General features: G+C 53.3%; 6 protein-coding genes and 1 non-coding gene across 7 annotated transcripts; 2 read left to right on the top strand and 5 right to left on the bottom strand.

Annotated features, from left to right (window-relative positions):
* Positions 1 to 134: 134 nt before the first annotated feature.
* UMAG_04752 (putative pre-mRNA splicing factor important for catalytic step II) lies at positions 135 to 2144 on the top strand (the record flags this gene model as incomplete). Its single annotated transcript, XM_011393328.1, has 1 exon — positions 135 to 2144. One exon carries the CDS (start codon positions 135 to 137, stop codon positions 2142 to 2144), a length of 2010 nt encoding a protein of 669 aa, XP_011391630.1.
* A 315-nt stretch (positions 2145 to 2459) lies between these two features.
* UMAG_04751 (uncharacterized protein) lies at positions 2460 to 3485 on the bottom strand (the record flags this gene model as incomplete). The annotated part of the gene is made up of 1 exon (XM_011393327.1): positions 2460 to 3485. The coding sequence occupies one exon, from the start codon at positions 3483 to 3485 to the stop codon at positions 2460 to 2462; it is 1026 nt and encodes a 341-aa protein (XP_011391629.1).
* Positions 3486 to 4486: 1001 nt separating this feature from the next.
* UMAG_04750 (uncharacterized protein) lies at positions 4487 to 6430 on the bottom strand (the record flags this gene model as incomplete). The annotated part of the gene is made up of 1 exon (XM_011393326.1): positions 4487 to 6430. The coding sequence occupies one exon, from the start codon at positions 6428 to 6430 to the stop codon at positions 4487 to 4489; it is 1944 nt and encodes a 647-aa protein (XP_011391628.1).
* A 1065-nt stretch (positions 6431 to 7495) lies between these two features.
* UMAG_04749 (uncharacterized protein) lies at positions 7496 to 9208 on the bottom strand (the record flags this gene model as incomplete). Its single annotated transcript, XM_011393325.1, has 1 exon — positions 7496 to 9208. One exon carries the CDS (start codon positions 9206 to 9208, stop codon positions 7496 to 7498), a length of 1713 nt encoding a protein of 570 aa, XP_011391627.1.
* An 846-nt stretch (positions 9209 to 10054) lies between these two features.
* On the bottom strand, positions 10055 to 12094 carry UMAG_04748 (uncharacterized protein; the record flags this gene model as incomplete). Its single annotated transcript, XM_011393324.1, has 1 exon — positions 10055 to 12094. The coding sequence occupies one exon, from the start codon at positions 12092 to 12094 to the stop codon at positions 10055 to 10057; it is 2040 nt and encodes a 679-aa protein (XP_011391626.1).
* A 1297-nt stretch (positions 12095 to 13391) lies between these two features.
* Positions 13392 to 13501, bottom strand: UMAG_16091. Its single transcript has 2 exons — positions 13463 to 13501; positions 13392 to 13427 (listed from the first exon to the last, which is right to left on the bottom strand). It is a non-coding gene; the product is annotated as a tRNA-Ile (tRNA).
* A 1042-nt stretch (positions 13502 to 14543) lies between these two features.
* On the top strand, positions 14544 to 16046 carry UMAG_10682 (putative L-lactate dehydrogenase (cytochrome b2); the record flags this gene model as incomplete). Its single annotated transcript, XM_011393432.1, has 1 exon — positions 14544 to 16046. The coding sequence occupies one exon, from the start codon at positions 14544 to 14546 to the stop codon at positions 16044 to 16046; it is 1503 nt and encodes a 500-aa protein (XP_011391734.1).
* Between the last annotated feature and the right edge of the window lie 168 nt (positions 16047 to 16214).

The following is a 16214-nucleotide window of genomic DNA, read 5'->3' as shown; positions in this document are numbered from 1 at the left end:
ATCGTGAATCGTGAATGGTGCTAAGTTTCACGCCAACAGATCTTCCATCGACCAGGTATTCTCTGTTTGTGCATCCGCAATAGTACAACAACGACGTGCTCTCATTTGCAACTGCGCGAGGGAGAGATACGAACATGGACGCGCTTGCAGGATACGGCTCGGATGATAGCGATGCCGCTGAGCACTCGGCTCCCAAGATTGTCCACACGCGAGCAACAACCACAACCTCCGAGACGCTAGACTATGATCCATCCGACGCTTTTGGGCTGGAAAGCCTCAAATCCCAGTCATCTGCATCGTCACAGACTGTACATAATCGACAAGCTGACTCGTCTTCCAGCACAGGTCGAGCTTCGAAGAAAGATAGGCGAGGCGAGGCGACTGCAACCGCGCCAGTTTCCAGCTCAACTCTGACCTCATCAAGCTCTTCACATGCATCCGTATCGGCCTCTGATGCGGTTACACTTGCTCCAAAAGTGATCTACAACTCTTCTGCTTCCGAAGCGCTTCTCATTCGACCAGGTGATAGTACGATGCATGTCAACATTCCCTACGCCGACATGACAGCACCTCAACTCGGGCCGGAAAATCCTTTCGCCACTCGCACCGCCGGAGCACAGCAGAACACACTCACCGGCCATGTCGAGTCAGCTGCGGTCTCTGACTTTGATTTTCGCAACCAGCAGCGTACGTTCCACGTGTACGGATACGCAAGAGATCCTTCGCTTCTGCACAGTGCATCGGGCGAGGGCTCATTGCACTACATCGGCGATCAGAGTGCAGCAGCACGCATGGGAGGCGCTTCCGCCGCCGAAATTCGTGCACACAGCGCCAGCTTTCGACCTGCAACCAAGTCGGTCAAGAAGAAGCGGAATGGAAGCGCGGGCGACCCGGGTGTGTTGGACGGGGATGGAGCATATGTGGGTCCGTGGGCAAAATGGCAAGACGATGAGAATGTGGCGACGCAATTGCTGGGTGGGGATGCGAGCGTTGGGCCGACGCAGTCAGAGCTGAGCGCTGCTCAAGCAAAGTCTGATGCGAGAGAAAGGGAGAAAGCGGAAGCGCAAGTGGCGAGAAAGAAGGCGGCCGAGCAAGCCAAAGAATCGGTGATGGAAAAGAGCATCTTCCACGGCAAAAGCCTGTACGATTACCAAGGACGTACATATATGCATGTTCCTACGGATGTCGACGTCAATCTGTCGGGCGAGGCAGGCGAGCAAGAGTGTTTCCTGCCCAAGTCGTGTATCCACACATTTCGCGGGCATACCAAGGGGATCTCGACGCTCAAGCTTCTACCGCGATCGGGCCATCTTTTGCTGTCCGCATCGCTGGATACCACGGTCAAATTGTGGGACGTCTACCACGACGGTCAATGCCTTCGCACGTTTATGGGGCATTCGAAAGCGGTACGGGATATCGCTTTTTCGAACGACGGTCGACGGTTCCTCTCGTCCGGCTACGACCGACATGTGAAACTGTGGGATACCGAGACTGGTGCCTGTCTGGACAGCTTCAGCAACGGTAAGACGGCGTATTGCCTTACCTTCCATCCGGACGCTGACAAGCAGCATATCTTCCTCGCCGGCATGAGCGACAAAAAAGTGCTTCAGTGGGATATCAACACGCACACAGTCACGCAAGAGTACACTTCACACCTCGGAGCTGTCAACACGATCACGTTTGTCGATCAGAACCGTCGCTTCGTCACAACCTCGGACGACAAGACGATGCGTGGATGGGATTACGATATTCCGGTGGTGATCAAGTACATTGCGGATCCGACGATGCACTCGATGCCTGCAGTGACGCTGTCGCCTTCTGGCAAGTGGCTGGCGGCGCAGAGCATGGACAACCAGATATTGACGTTTGCATCCGACGGATTCAAGCAGAACCGCAAAAAGGTGTTCAAAGGTCACAACGTGGCAGGTTTTGGGTGCCAGGTCGGGTTCAGTCCAGACGGCAAGTTTTTGAGCAGCGGCGACGGAGAAGGCAACGTCTGCTTTTGGGATTGGAAATCGACGCGCTTGTTAAAGAGGCTCAGAGGCGCTCATAAAGAGGCGGTGGTGAGTCACGCTTGGTTGCCGCACGAGACGAGCAAGGTGGTGACGGCAAGTTGGGACGGTGAGATCAAGTTGTGGGATTGATCGAGAACCAGTTGGCGTTTATCAATGCATACACAGGACGCCCGTTTCAAGGATGACTCGTGTTGCCGTGTCTGAATCACGAATCACGAATGCATGTGGCTGGCGTGTGCAGATTTGTCGGTCAGCCTGCGATCAGAAGCGAGATTGGTGACTGTCAAGACGGACTGCGTCGACTCTCGAATCAGATCAAGCATCGCAACGGTGCATCGCAACTGTGCGTACTCAGAAGCTGTCCAACTCGATCACAAGCGCATGCTTCTCGATGGTCTCGATAATAACGCTGAGATTGCAAGAGAAACTAGCAGCAAGAGACACTCACTTGCTCGCACGCTTGCCACGCTTAGCATTCATGCTAGTGACGCCGTGTCCAGCCGTCGCGAATTGAACCGCCTTTCTGGTGTTGACGAGCTCCCGATCGCCCTGACCTTGGGCGAGTTTGGCATTTTTCCTCATCGCGGCGGTGCCGAGCTTGTTCAAGAGCGCCAAGTTGGACGCCCTTTCAGCACCGACGTCCTTCTCGTTGGGGTCAAACTTCCTCTTGAGGCCCTTTTGCTTTTGCTCGCCCTGTAGCGTCTTATCGAATCTGCCCATGGAAGCGGTCGAAGCGCGCGATCGCAAGACGTCGGCTTCCAACTCTGCTTTGCGTTTCTCCCTTGCAGCTGCTCTTGCTAGCTTGGCTGGATTGGCATCGCCCAAGCCGCCTTTGCTGCTGGAGGAAGCGGCGGACGAAGCAGCCGTGCTCGCCGCGGCACGAGCCAGATTTCCCAATCTTTGCTTTTCGTTCTTCTGCTTCTTGGCCAAGCGTTCCTTCTTGGCTGTCTTGGCGGGGTCCATGTCGGTATTGCCATTGTTCTTGAGTTCATGAATCCACTGTTCCTCCAAATCCTTGTTAGCTCCCTTGAAGCCCCATCGCGGCACCCACTCCTGCGTGTTCTCATCGAACACCATCTTGTCCTTCTTGCGTGACTGGATACCCTTCTGCTTGGCGAACTTCTCCCACTTGGTCAACGGTTTGGGCTTGGGCATGCTCTTCTCTCGTGGCAGCTTGGACGTAAACGCAGGCAGAGAGGCGAGAGGGCCATGGTCCGGGTCTCGCGTTATGGGAAGCGCAAAGATCTTGTTGACCAGAGACTGGACGCCATCGCGTGTGCGATCGGCGAGGTGAGCCGCCGAACAAGCTGTGACAGGGTTCGGGTTGATGGATGCGAGCAGACCCACGTCGAACTGGTACGGAGTAGAACCTTGATCGACCGTGGTGGGTTTGTACTTGGACGTGGAAGCAGCGGCGAGTGCTGTTCCATCCAGAGAGGTTGTCGCGTTCGATACGATGACTTCTGGCATGTTTTTGATCGCACTGGGTTGGCAGATGATCTGGTGGTGGTCCGGTAGTGAGCAAGCCAGGCAAGTCTGGATCAACCAACCAACGAACGGTTCAGGCACTCGTGACTGTCGAGTGTGTGAGTGTCAAAAGCGAAATTTTTAATTTTTTTTGAGGAAGGATTCATGGTTCACAGTCACGAGTCGTGAATCATGAGTGAATCACGAAAATAACAATCACGAATCACGAATTTCCAAAAGTTCGTAAATTCTCAGTTTGGTCTTTTTGACCGCGCAAGAAAACGGCAATATTTTCATCTTGATTATGCATCCATGTTCAGCCCGATCTGGTTGAAAATCGGCGCTCCTTGTTTAGCCGTCGGAGTTTTCCAAAAGAATCTTGTTTAACTCGGTTGATTGGACCCTGAGAATCACAAAGAGCGCGTCGTATCTCTCTGACCTCAGTTCGGCTCTTGCACGGTCTTGTCCCGACACCGTTTCTCCGCCCGCAATCAGCGTCGACGTATCCGAATGGCGAGTTCACTGGGTCTCGGCTCATGTCGCTCGTCGATGATCCCAAGCGTGAGTACCTCAAAGCGAAGCATCAAGCTCGTATTCTAGCTGCGATCGGGAAGGAGAAGGATCGTCTCAACACGACGTTGAAAAGAAGATGTTACTTGATTGCGTAAGAACGAGGTGCCTTTTGTCTGGTCAAGACTAACACTTCCACTACTATTCGTTCACTCTGCTTCACTTGAATTGTGCTGTGCTGAGCCGTTTAGGTGATCATGGTGCTTTGCTAGTTGCTCCCTGTGCAGCCTAACATCCATACAAAGATGCTTTGCCGTGATCGTTGTGCCGCTTCAACTGATGCTGTGTCCACATAAGATTAGCTCAGGTAGTCTCGGCGGCAAACGCAATGGTTGACTCCTCTCGAATTGGTATGAGTAAGGCCAGCCGTACACGTTGCTGCCTTGTCGCGCGTTCCCCGAACAAAGATGTATGCCAAATTACATGAAAGTCGTTCAGCGTGTAGCTAACGGGAGGTAGTCACTATGGAGCGAATCGACAGGTCTGGCGATCCAGTTCCATACGAACCGAAGTACGACGCTGGCGGTAACGAGGAGAGATAGGGTGGTTACCAGACTTTTCGTGCTCGAGTTCATTATCCAGGGTTTCTTGCTGATGTACCGAGGATGTTCAAGGTCCCACCGGTGCAACGATCGTGGCGCTGGAGAGCTCAAAGACCGGCGCAAGTACCTCTTGATGTCCGAGTCAAGATGCTCTACACATTCATTGTGCGTGCTTTGGTCGCAGAGGGAGAGCGAATCGGATGCAAAGAACCAAGCACGTAGCCAAGTCGAGCGATGCAGTTCTGTCTGTTGCGAGACACTTTTGATGGGATGCAGCACGAGTGGGGGGATGCACGCGTCGGTCTGCAACTTCCACTGTTCGTAGATAGGACGAGCAATGCTGGATGCGTAGTAGTATGACGTGTCTTTGAGTGGCTCTTCGTTTTGTTTAGACAAGATCGCTCGAGACGGATTGAGCAGTCGATTCAGCTGACTTGGTGACGCTTGGTACTTGAAAGCGACAGGATGCGGAAAGTGGACCACCTTGAATCGTGCAGCACATTGGACAGCATCCTGCGGCACAGATCGAAGCGGCGACTGAAACGCAAGACTGGGCGCCATCGCCTCGCAGAACATGGACTGGTGGCGATCCGCCGTCATGTCTTCCAAGGCCAATATTGCGCGCCTGCTTATCCACATGTTAGTAGTTACGGAGGCGGAGCGCGCGGTAGACTGCGAGGAATCGAAGCCTTGAACATCATACTCCCAATACCATCCTGAATTCTGAGGATTGCGAAGAGGCGAGAAGACAATCACATCCGCGGATTTGTTGCGGCAGCCCTCGTGGTCGTCGAGCGTGTCGTCCGAGACCTTGCCATCTACAGGCCACTGGGTATAGGTGTTTGCTTGCGCGTGAAAAGCGTAGGCATACACAGTTTCCAGTAGATGATCGTATGTATGAGTAAAACGTGTGTCCATCTCCCAATTGACAAAGTCACTGTACTCTGGATGCTGAACAGCGAAGCGCTGTATGGCAAGCAGACATGCCCGATAAGACCCTGCTGCTTTGATTCCGGATCGAAAGTCGCCGTACAGAGGATAGCGCAAGGTCATTTCATGTTCACTCCATAAGGTAACCATGGACCAGAACTCAATCGGAACGTTACCTCGAAGGAATTGGTTTCGCCCAGATGAGCTGAACATGGAAATGTACAAGGCTGCATCCTTGACCTCGACGAGGAGATGCACATCCACATCGAAAGACAGATCGGCGGTGCGTAATTCCCAGACAAGAGCACGAAGATGGAGGATGGCATCCTCAGTCCAGACATAGTCTTGATATAGGCGAAGAACAAATGCGACTCGAGGTCTCTTGTTGCGCGCTTGAGTCGAGATCCGCTTGACGGCTGCGGGCCTCAGGGCTGCACATGTCTGTGGTAGCGTAGTTTTGGACCAATCAATATGCGGATACCGCTTTGCATCGTTCTCTGCTAGCACGTTTGCGTACCAGATGAGGTCATTCGTGATGTGTGTGCTGGATGGTAGACCCAGTCGCTGTCGAGCCTCTGCAATGTATGTGTTTCCCCATGCGGCTGCAAGATAAGGTGTGAAGCGCGAGGCATAATGAACGCAGTGCTCTCGGTCGAGCCCGGCTTTGTCAACAGATCCAATCGCAAACAAGTGATTGACTTGAGCACTGCTCAGGGCTGCTTTACGAGGTAAGAAGCAACTGACATTGTCAAAGTCCGACGCCGGCGGCAGGTGCTCGAACAGCGAAGCGTTGGATCGCGAGAGATAGAGCCTGTGCCAAGGATAGAAGCGGGCAAAGTGCAACAACACAGCCGCTATGATCGCATAGATTACCGTCGATGCCCATGGGCGGAACCGGTCTAGCATGGTTGCTCAAGATGCCAGATGCCAGCTGGAACCGTTGCAAGTGCTGATAGATTGTACGAAACAGGGTTTGGGTGCTTACATTCACAGATTCGTGATTTTTGGTAAAAGTTGCACTCAGCACGAAACCAGCCTGATTCACGCGATTTTGAGAGTTTTGGGCGATGCAGGGTTTGGAGCGCTCCCCGCTCTCGGAGGCGATCTGTTACTATATGCGATGCTCGACTCATCGTCCACGCCATCTTTCGCATCAAGTGCTCTTGAGTAAGGGATTCAAAATGCAGCAAAAAACGCTTCATGTGCTACCTGATGCAACATTGGTGATTGCGAATCAGTCTGCGAGATGAGGCATGGTGTGATTCATAGTCTAGCAGCGCATCCGATCAGCGTGGAAAACACTGTTTGGTCTTCTTAGTGCCTTGTTCGAAGGACAACTTCTTGACAATTCCAGTTCACCCACCAGTGATGACAATGAGACCTTTCGAGCTAGTCGATGAGAATGCTTCCATTCGAACAGTTCGCTTCGACACCCATTAAGACTAGTTTTGATGCTTCCGAAGGGCACCAGGAACCAATCGAGTTCGGACAGACGGACCTCTCTAACGTGGGTGGGAACCTCAATGTGTCATCCCGGATATGCCTGAGAAGGCGATCGTGTATGGGCACTCGGTACCACCTCTCTGAGACATACTCATGATCCGCGATGTTTAAAGCTGAAGCTGTTCCGTTAGAAGAAAACAGACCGGTGTCACCATCAAGGGCAGACGAGGGATTCAAGTCGTCCTTACGGTGGTTCTGTACCGCGATGAATAAAGCGTTGACTGTGATCAGCTGTGCTGTTCCAGCAGCCAAGTAGGTGTTGAACGGTACATTTGTCCGGTGGTGCAAGAGCAAGCAGGAAAGCAAGCTGGATCGGGCTGAAGCGGGTAGTGGCAAGGTCAGAAGGTTTGGCAAGACGCTTCGACGTCAAGGTAGTCAGGCGTGTCGACGAACCGAACAAATTTCTATTAGCATCGCAGGCGTTTTGCATCTAGTAAGCAGCTAGAGTGAGCTTGGGTGTGTATGGGATCAGGTCGATTTGATGTTCTTAGTATCGTTGCGAAGCGAGTCTTTGAAATGGGTTTTGATGGTCGCCAGCCCGTCAGTCCATTGCTTTCTGCCCCCGAGCAAAACGAATGCCAGCTCGACGAGAGCCAAGAGATGCACCAGCACCATCAACGTAATGTTGGCCGACCAAGTCACCATCCACGATTTGGCGCAACCATGCACAGACTCAACGAGCTTGCAGGCGAGCAATTTGGTGTTGGGGACGTCCCTTTCGGCGTGTTTGATGTCAAAGGGCAGGTAGACAGCGTCGATAGCGTCTGCAGCGCGGAGGCCGGAGGAGAAGCCGTCTTCGTGAAAGCCGTAGTTGGTCCATGCACCGACGAAGAATGCGCCTCGAGTGCCTTGGAGTGTTCGCAGATGAGCTTGGGCGAGGACGGTATCGGGGGTGTAGAGCGGGTGGGTGTAGGTCTGACGTCGAAGCACGAGGTCCGGGCGAGGGGTGTAGGGGGAGGAAGGGTCGGTGGTCGGATTGAGCGTCACGAAAACGGGACCATAGGTGGTTTCGGGTAACGACTGGAGCAGGTTCATCCAGTATGTGAGCGAAACCCTGTCCACATCGGCTCGATTTGAATCGCCAACTTGCTTTGCATTCACCTTGGCATTTGTCGAGTCAGATGAACCGATGGTTTCAGCTAGGAAATTCCACGCGCTCCAAGCCTGCCTTCTCGTCGGCATCAGCCTCGTATCCGCGTGTAGCACCGCCGTGTTCTCGCTAAACCGAAACGTGGCCAGCGTGTCGATCACGTCTTTGCCCACACCCAACCCTTCCGCCTCGCCTTCGAGCAGCATTTTCAACGTGTCGTCCGCATGACTTGCAAAGATGATCCGGTCCCAACCGGAGTGTTTGTGACCGTCGGCGGTTTTGAGCGTCCACTTGGCGTTGCGTCCGTCGATCCAGGCTGCTACAACGTGGCCATGTTGGTTACCTTGGTGAATCCTTTCTTCGGGTAAGCGAGAGAGAATGCGATCGACGTAGCTTCGAGAGCCATTTTTGATCGTCAGCCACTGTGGTCGATCGAGGATCTGCAGCAGGTGGTGGTTGTGCATGAACCTGAGCAACGTGAGCGCCGGGAACGACGAGAGAGCAGTATCCGGGGGTGTCGACCAAATGCTAGCCGTCATGGGGATCAGATAGTTTCGTCGAAAGTTGGTCGAGTAGTCTCGTTGATCGAGCCATTCTCCGATGCTGATCTGGGCGTCTTTGTTCGACTTTTGTCGGCACTCGCGCAGGTAATCTACCGATTGCTGGTTGAATCGCACAATGTCCCAGACCATCCTCCAGTGAGCCGGATTAACCAAGTTACTAGCTTGGCAGAACAGCGCGGCTGGAGATCCACCAGCCCATTCGAATCCACCGTAACCTCCGAGCGAGGAGATGAAGCGCGTCACCGAGAACGACATGTCGCTGTTGAGAATCTCGACACCGGTGAGTTGGAGGAAACGTAGAAAGTTAGGGTACGTCACACGATTGAACACGATGAAACCGGTATCCACGGGTGTCGTAGCGGCAGAAGCGGGCGAGGCAGAGGTTGGCGAGGCAAACGAGACCGTATTCGCGTGACCGCCAATCCATGGCAGCGGCTCGAAAAGGTGCACTTGATGAGACGAGTATTCGTTCAATGCCCACACGGAGGACAGCCCGGAAACGCCACCTCCTACTACGGCGATCTTCATCTTGTACGTGTACAAAGCTGCAACGACACCAGCACAAGACGCAATCGTCGGTCGGCAAAGCGATGTCCCCTACCAAATCGGACAGATGAACTGGACGCTCATCAAACACCGAGAACGAAGAAAGAGTGAGCGATGGTGTCTACCATTGTCCGTGTGTTCGCAACCAGGCTCGTGCGCTTGTGCAATTGCACTCGTTGCCCATCGACATATGCACATTCACGCATCTTGGCTTGGGCTTCACGCTTGACTGCCAATTGCCGCCTCGAGAATTGTCTTTCTTTTGATTTTAATTTTGATGTTCATTTGCATTCTGTTTGAAGGAAGAACTCCCCACAACGTGCAAGCCAAACACAAGACACGAAAGTCACGAGTGTGAGTGAGATCCTAATCGTGAATATCAACATTATTTAATAATAATTTACAATCACGAATAACTATACAGTAAGTTAACTTATTCACGATTCACGATTGGATCGGTTTGTGGCTGACAGGGTCTGCTGCAGCCGATTTCCACGCGCTGCCTGCAGCTTACACAATAGTGCATCGCCCAACCACGAATACCTTCCTCGGGACCCACTCGACACGGCGGTACGCAAGATGTAGACGTCAAAGATACCAACATGCGAAAACTTATTTGAACCACGAGTCACAGAGTGGAGGCAACACAACAAAACACCAAAAACAGATTTTTAAAAAAAAAAAACAAAAAGAGAAAACAAAGAAAACAAATCACGAATGATGATGATGAGCAAGCTTGAAAATATCGATCGCAAATGCTGATACAGAATGGACACGCGGAAGGATGATGATGATGCTGCTGCTGCTGCTGCTGCTGCTGCTGCTTGTCTACACATCCTGATGGCCAGCAATGGCAGGATGCTCTTCGCCCCTCCACACTTCCGGTAGGTCTGGGCTCGGTTCCTCGTCGTCGACATTGGCAAAGAGGATGCCTCGATACCGCCGACTCCACGCTTTAGCCTGCTGCGCGCTGAGCAGACGTTCGTATCGATATTTGTGCTCTTCTTCCACATCCCTCCAAGTGTGTTGGTCTTCTTGCTCTGCCGCTGCCTGCGCCTCCTGATCAGGCTGCGCATTGGCGTGTTTCTTGGATGAAGACGCAGAGGGAGAAGACCAGATGCTGGACCATCCGAACAATGCTCCCAGCAGGCGCAACGGCATGGGTACGGGCATCACCATGGTGTTCATCAACGCTGACAGCGCTTCCATCGTGGTAGGCTCCATGAGCGATTGTGAGCCGCTTGCATGACGCATAGATGCCGAGCCACGCTGCAGCAGTGCCGCTTCGGTAAGTCGTAGCGTTTCGCCCGTCTCTTCGCCCTCGACGGGCTTTGTATTGGCAAAAAGTGGAGAAGTGGAAGGGTCCACGACCGAGGCCAGTTGGTCCTCCACTTGCGTCTCTTCACCAAGAGAGGGTGACAGCCGCTCATGCTCGCCTCTGCCATCGAGCATCATCGTAGATGACGACAGCGACGACAATGATGCTGCCGTTGTGTCACACAGCGGAACACACGCCAATGGCGCCTCTGCTGCCTCGAACGCAAAGCCGGGACGAGACCTAGTCCTTGCGTCGCTGCTGTGCACTCCCGATCGCTGCTGTCTCTCGGCGTCCTCCTGGAGAAACGCATCCAGCACTTCGGGTTCCAGGTCGAATACCTTGCGCAAGATGGTTCCGATCATGCGCGAGGTCTTGGATGGGTGCTCGTGTGCCAACCTTGATGCCTGCGTAGATGACCGTGGCGTCTCTGCGCCATCGACATGGCGACGACTGTGGGGATGATGTTGGTGATGGGCGGTGAGAAGGCGTGACTCGTAATCAATGCTGAGCAGAGACTGGGACGTGTTGCTGCGTTTGCTCGATCGACCGGCTGCCGAGCGGCGATGCCTTCGTTTGGGCCGTCGCAGCAGATCGCTGTGGTCGAGATGGGAAAGGCCGGCACTCTGAGCGAGGTTGCTCACGGCGAGATCTGCATCGTAGGCTGCATCGGCAGCGTGACGTGCCGTGGAGCGTGAGTGGTCGATGACTTGAGAGACATCGTCTTCAGGTTCGGAACCGCTCGTAAAGACGGCGGGAAGATCGTTGACAGTGCGACGAGGACGAGACAAGTGACGACTGGAACGAGCGCTTGAGTAGAGATGTGTGGAGGACGAAGGACTTTCGAGAACACGTTCCAAGGCGTTGCTTCGTCCGAGTAGAGACCAAGCCTTGCTTCCGAGCAGGTGGCTTTGGGACTGGAAAGGGCCGGCTGGGTCGGCATCGTCGTCGCTTCCGATGCTGATGTGGCTTAGCCTGGAGGAGCGTGGACGAGATGCAGTGCGAACAGCGCCTCGATTCGCCGAGCTGCGACTGGGATGAGACGAAGCTACGGCATCGCTCTCGAAATCGAAATCGGAGCCAGAGCCAAAGCCAAGCTCTTCGTCTGCGTCGAGCTGCGAGTCGGTGCCACTGAATACAGACTCTGGAAAGACGTCTACCGAGTGTCGAGCGTCGGAGAGGCGGTCGTCGTCTGCTCCACTGTACTGGAGTGCTGCATCGACAGAAGCAGTGTCGGTTGTCGAAGGACTGAGCGGGGAAGCCAGAAACCGACCGGTTCCATCGTGAAGCGGAGGCAAAGTGAGGGTGAGTGGATCCGAATCATCGCTGTGGTCGGTGGATGGGTATGTGACGTTGTGAAGGGAAGGTGTTTGAAAAGGTGCTGGTGAGGCTGGCGCCTCACGCGATCGACCAGGAAAGACAATGCTCCAGTCTTGCGCCGCTTCACGCTCAGCTCTGTGCTGTGTGGTAGCATAAGATGCAGGTGTCGAGTCTGCGACATGATCCTGTCGATCACGACGCTGCTGGCGTGGCTGATGATGAACAAAGGCCATGTTCCATAGAAAGGCGATGCTAGATGGGATGTGAGATGTGGTGGCGACGCAATGGCTTGTATGCAAGTGAGCAAAGGGTGGCAAAAGTCAAAGGTGTGCCGAGATGCAAAGGCTTTGAATGAAGAAACAGCCGGTGTTGCTCGATCGAGATCAGTGAATCGAATGTGAACAGGTGATTGTAGGTGTGGTTGCTTGAAGAACTCGATGGCTGTGGAGGTAAGCAATAAGAACCGATCGACCAATCGCCTCTGTCTCGAATGTACAGAAGAAGAGGAGTGACGGGTAGCTGAGGGTGAAGGAGAAGGGCTTTGCAGAGGCAGTGGGGATCAAGGTGGGACAATGGACCAGCGAGAGATGGTGTTAGAGATCGATGATGGAGATGGTGGCAGAGCATAGCTGAGTGAGCGCCGCAGGTTAAGGGTTCTATGATCAGAGGACGCGTGGGTGGGCCAAGCAGCAGTAGAGGCAGGTGTCCGCCTTGTGACAGCACGGCGTACAGTACACTGGTCAGCTGCGTTGTCCCACCAAAAAAAAACAGAAACCGATAAAGGGTCCGATACCAGAACTGCCTCTGTAATCAGTCATGAGTTGATTCAATCACAAATCACGCACCTGATCGTTGGCAGTCACGAGTACAGCCCATACCCACACTGTGTGACTCACAACTGTGAGTTAGTCTCTCACGATTCGCGATTCACCTAGATAGTCACGAGTCGATTCAAATTAAGTTAGCAAATCGTCAGCCCACGGTACCCGCCATCACCAACAATCCAAACAATCAGGAATCACAAATCACAAATCGCCGGTATGAATCACGAATGACGAATGGCGAGCGAGCTTGCTCGTGTGAGCAAAGCACAGCTCCTTGCACAGGCAGACTTGGTGAGATTGCATCGTTCGCCTTGGCCTTCATTTGTTGGCGTTTGCCATCATAGCACTCGGTCAGTCTCTCGACGTATTCGATCCCTGTCATCCTCGTCTACGCAAGCAAGAGATGGCAGTGTTGGTAGTGTTTTCCGAAGAGCTTACTTAACTTATCTTGAATCGTGATGAGGCATTCACGATTCGTGATTTTGGTGCGCGCGAGCGAGTCGACCTTATCTAATGCACTGGTTGCAGAGAACTGCATGTACTGTATGCACAATATATAATAATATTATCCAGTAAGCCGCGCGTAATCATTGCCACGAGCATCTGTGATTCAATCACGAATGGCGTTTACCCCCCCCCCCCCCCCAAAAAAAACTCACCCCCAACGCCGAAGCGACCCTGAAGCAGAGAATGGACAAAAAATGTATGCTCCGTACTGGGCTCGAACCAGTGACCTTCCGTTGTTAATATTAGACTCAGCAGAACTGAGGCACCGTGTATTAGACGGATGCGATAATCCAACTACGCTAACGAAGCTTGTATGATCATTAATAACAGGATCGTGATTATAATCTATGCCTATAGTCAGAATTAACCGCAAGTCTCTGGGTCCTATCCATGAATTTGCCACACCTGTGTTGTTCACACGCCGGATCAGCACGAGTGTAAGATCTCGAGTCTTGTTACAATATCTGAAAGGCGCAAAAGGAACACAAGCGGCGAAAAGGCTTCGCCCGACGACTCCTTCTCCGTCAGCGGCCGACGTGGACAGAGCGACTAATTCACACTCACGACGGTGTGGTGATTGGATAGCCGATGAACGATTCCCCGCAGACAATTCGTGAATTTGGCGATTCAGCCGGTCTTCGCTGAGATACCACTTACCATAGCATTTGAAATGAGGTGGCCGAACGTGCTAATCCTTGGCCTGGATGTGGTTTGGCTCGGTTCGGCGCACATGTGGAGTCAAGCGGAACAAAGTGCGTTGGCAGTGGCGTGTCTGTCCGTGCTCGTCCGCTGTTGCGGTCTGGATCGTGTTGTGTTTGCTCAGCGCCTGTAGCCAACATAATTACTCATGCACGCTGAGCCCACGAGTACCGTCCAGGCGATGAGATTGACCAGATGACACCGATAGTCACCTTCGCGAGTGGCACATGAGAGAAGCGCTACAGCCAGAGACGACACTCGTGACTCTTGACTGACGCGGCGTACTTCCGCTGATGCGCTTCCGCAACGCTTAGTCGTGAGTGGAGGCGAAATAACCCCCGACTTTTTTTATATATAATGTACAAACCGTCGAAATCGGATTGGCTGACGGGCTTTGAGGCTGATATTATTTATTACCCCACGCTGCTCCAGTCTCGCGAATTTCGATTTCTCATCCAAGATTCCGTGATTCGTGATTCAGGATTCAGGATTCAGGATTCAGGATTCAGGATTCAGGATTCAGGATTCCTTGGTCCCCGCATTCACCCTTTCTATAGCTGCAACGCTATAAGTGATACGGTACCAACCGAAACTCCATCTTTCTACAAACATATCCTTAGACTGCGCGCCCTTGGCCATTTTCAACCCAACAATGCTCAAATTCGACGAGGTTCAGAAACACAACAACAGGGATTCTTGCTGGGTCATCGTCCACGGCAATGCGTACGACGTGACCGAGTTCCTTCCCGAACACCCCGGTGGAGCCGGCATCATTCTCAAGTACGCCGGCAAGGATGCTACAGAGGAATACGATCCCATCCATCCGCCCGGAACGCTCGAGGAGAATTTGCCCAAAGACAAGTGCCTTGGTCCCGTCGACCCGTCCACAATCCAGAAGCAAGACACCCCCAAGGCCGAATCCAAGCAGATCGCTCGTCAAGACGATGCAGGCGTACCACCGCTTTCGCAATGTCTCAATCTGTACGACTTTGAGGTGATCGCCAAGCGCGTACTCAAACCCACCGCTTGGGCTTACTACTCTTCCGGTGCCGATGACGAGGTAACGATGCGAGAAAACACGTCGGCATTTGGTCGAATCTGGTTCCGACCGCGCATCCTGCGCGACGTGAGCAAGGTCGACTACTCGACCTCTTTGCTCGGTCAGAAATCCACCTTACCCATCTACATCACCGCCACTGCTCTCGGAAAACTCGGCCATCCCGAGGGAGAGAAGAACCTCACCGTCGCCGCTGGCAAGGAGGGCATCATCCAAATGATCCCCACGCTCGCCTCTTGCTCCTTTGACGAGATCGTCGGCGCACGCATCAACGACTCCCAAGTCCAGTTCCTGCAGCTCTACGTCAACTCGAACCGCAAGGTCACCGAAAACATCATCCAAAAAGCCGAAGCTGCTGGCGTCAAAGGTCTCTTTGTCACTGTCGATGCACCGCAGCTCGGGCGACGTGAGAAGGACATGAGGATGAAGTTTGACGATGTCGGATCGGATCACCAGAACAAGAACAAGGACAACGTCGATCGAAGTCAAGGTGCCGCACGTGCCATCTCGTCCTTCATCGACCCTTCGCTCAGTTGGGACGACTTGACCTGGTTGCGATCGGTCACCAAGATGCCCATCGTGCTCAAAGGTGTTCAGACATGGGAAGATGCTGTACGCGCCGCCGAGCTCGGTCTGAGTGGTGTCGTGCTCTCCAACCACGGTGGTAGACAGCTCGACTTTGCTCGTTCCGGAATCGAAGTGCTCGGCGAAGTCGTCGAAGCGCTCAAGGCACGTTCACTGTTTCCCAACCCCATGTTCCAGATCTTTGTCGACGGCGGCATCCGTCGTGCCTCGGATGTGCTCAAAGCCGTAGCCATGGGTGCTACAGCTGTCGGTATCGGTCGTCCTTTCCTCTACGCCTACTCGGCCTACGGAAGCGACGGTGTTGTCCACGCCATTCAGCTCTTGAAAGCAGAGATGGAGATGAACATGCGATTGTTGGGCGCACCAACCTTGAAGGACGTCGTTCCAGAGATGGTTGACGCTAGAGCGCTGGGCACCCACGTCAACTTTACTCCCATCAGTCACGGTCATCAGATCTACGAGAAGCTCTCCACCGCCGTAGGCATGCCAAATGAGCCTACCAACAAGCTCTAACGTTTTATCTGCACGACCATCTGCACGGCCCAGTGTTCTACCCTGGTTTTCTCCATCTTGTTGTTCTGTATTTCTCGCGTGAATTCAGGATGGATTTCAGATCTTCAGAAGTGGCTAACATTAGATTGCCATCCCCATGCCCTATCTAAATTACCTTGCACATCACAA

This window comes from Mycosarcoma maydis, chromosome 17 (genome assembly GCF_000328475.2).
Source record: "Mycosarcoma maydis chromosome 17, whole genome shotgun sequence".
In the NCBI taxonomy this organism is placed as follows: Eukaryota; Fungi; Basidiomycota; class Ustilaginomycetes; order Ustilaginales; genus Mycosarcoma; species Mycosarcoma maydis.
This window is presented reverse-complemented; position numbering and strand designations above follow the sequence as displayed.